General features: G+C 42.0%; 1 protein-coding gene across 1 annotated transcript in view; it reads left to right on the forward strand.

The window, feature by feature from the left end:
* The first annotated feature begins 746 nt into the window (after positions 1-746).
* The window catches only part of LOC100953192 (G2/mitotic-specific cyclin-B1-like), a 1303-nt gene continuing 773 nt past the window's right edge, over positions 747-1276 (forward strand). Inside the window, 1 exon segment of the mRNA XM_023516369.1 lies at positions 747-1276. This exon segment is cut by the window's right edge and continues 262 nt beyond it. Coding sequence (XP_023372137.1) covers positions 788-1276 — 489 coding nt within the window. The 5' untranslated portion in view covers positions 747-787.

A 1276-nucleotide genomic window follows, 5' to 3' on the forward strand; every position in this document is an offset into this window, starting at 1 on the left:
AAAAGAAACCAAACTATTAGAAGAATAAACAAGTTCCAAAAGTTGCATAGTATGAAATCAATGTACCATAAAAGTTAGTTTTATTTCAATACACTACCAATGAAAAATCTGAAAATGAAATTAAGAAGACAGTTCTGTTTACAACAGTATAAAAAGAATAACACATACACCCGGGGCTGGCGGGTTCAAACCCAGCCAAGGCCAGCTAAAAAACAATGACAAGTACAACAAAAAAATAGCTGGGCATTGTGGAGGGCACCTGTAGTCCCAGCTACTTGGGAGGCTGAGGCAAGAGAATTGCTTAAAAGCCTAAGAGTTTGAGGTTGCTGTGAGCTGTGATGCCACGGTACTCTACCAAGGGTGACATAGTGAGACTCTGTCTCAAAAAAATTTTTTTTAGGAATAAATAAGCAAAAAAATGTAAAAGTTTTACATTGAAAACTACAAAATATTACAAAAGCAATTAAGGAAGACCTAACTAAATGAGAATACATTTTGTGTTCACAAGTAGAAGGAGATAAATTGTTAAAATATTAATACTCCCCTCATCTATAGATTCCACACAACTCCTATGAAAATTCCAGCTGCCTTTTTGAAGAAATTGACAAAGTGTTCCTAAAATTCCTAGGGAAGTGCAAGGGATCGAGAATGGCTACAACAATCGTGAAAAAGGGGCGTGCTTCGGTGGAACGGCTGTTGACTTGCAGTGGCTTCAAGGCCTCTGCTGGTCTGGGGCTGCGGTGTTGTGCTTTTCCCTGCTTAGCTGCTGTTTGGTGAAGAGGAAGCCATGGCGCTCCGAGTCACCAGGAACATGAAAGTTAATGCTGAAAATAAGGCAAAGATGAGTATGGCGGGTGCAAAGCGTGTGCCTATGGCCACTGCTGCAGCCACTAAGCCAGGACTGAGGCCAAGGACAGCTCTTGGAGACATTGGTAACAAAGTCACTGAACAGGTGCCTGCCAAAATGCCTCTGAAAAAGGAAGCAAAAACTTTAGCTACTGGAAAAGTTATTGCTAAGAAACTATCAAAACCTCTGGAAAAGGTGCCTGAGCCTGTGCCTGTGCCTGAGCAAGAGCCAGAGCCAGAACCTGAGCCTGTTAAAGAGGAAAAACTTTCACCTGAGCCGATTCTGGTTGATACTCCCTCTGCAAGTCCAATGGAAACATCTGGATGTGCTCCTGCAGAAGAATATCTATGTCAGGCTTTCTCTGATGTAATTCTTGCAGTGAATGACGTGGATGCAGAAGATGGAGCTGATCCAAACCTATGTAGTGAA

The sequence above is a fragment of the Otolemur garnettii genome, unplaced genomic scaffold (assembly GCF_000181295.1).
Source record: "Otolemur garnettii isolate 467f Iridium unplaced genomic scaffold, OtoGar3 scaffold00003, whole genome shotgun sequence".
Taxonomy (NCBI): domain Eukaryota; kingdom Metazoa; phylum Chordata; class Mammalia; order Primates; family Galagidae; genus Otolemur; species Otolemur garnettii.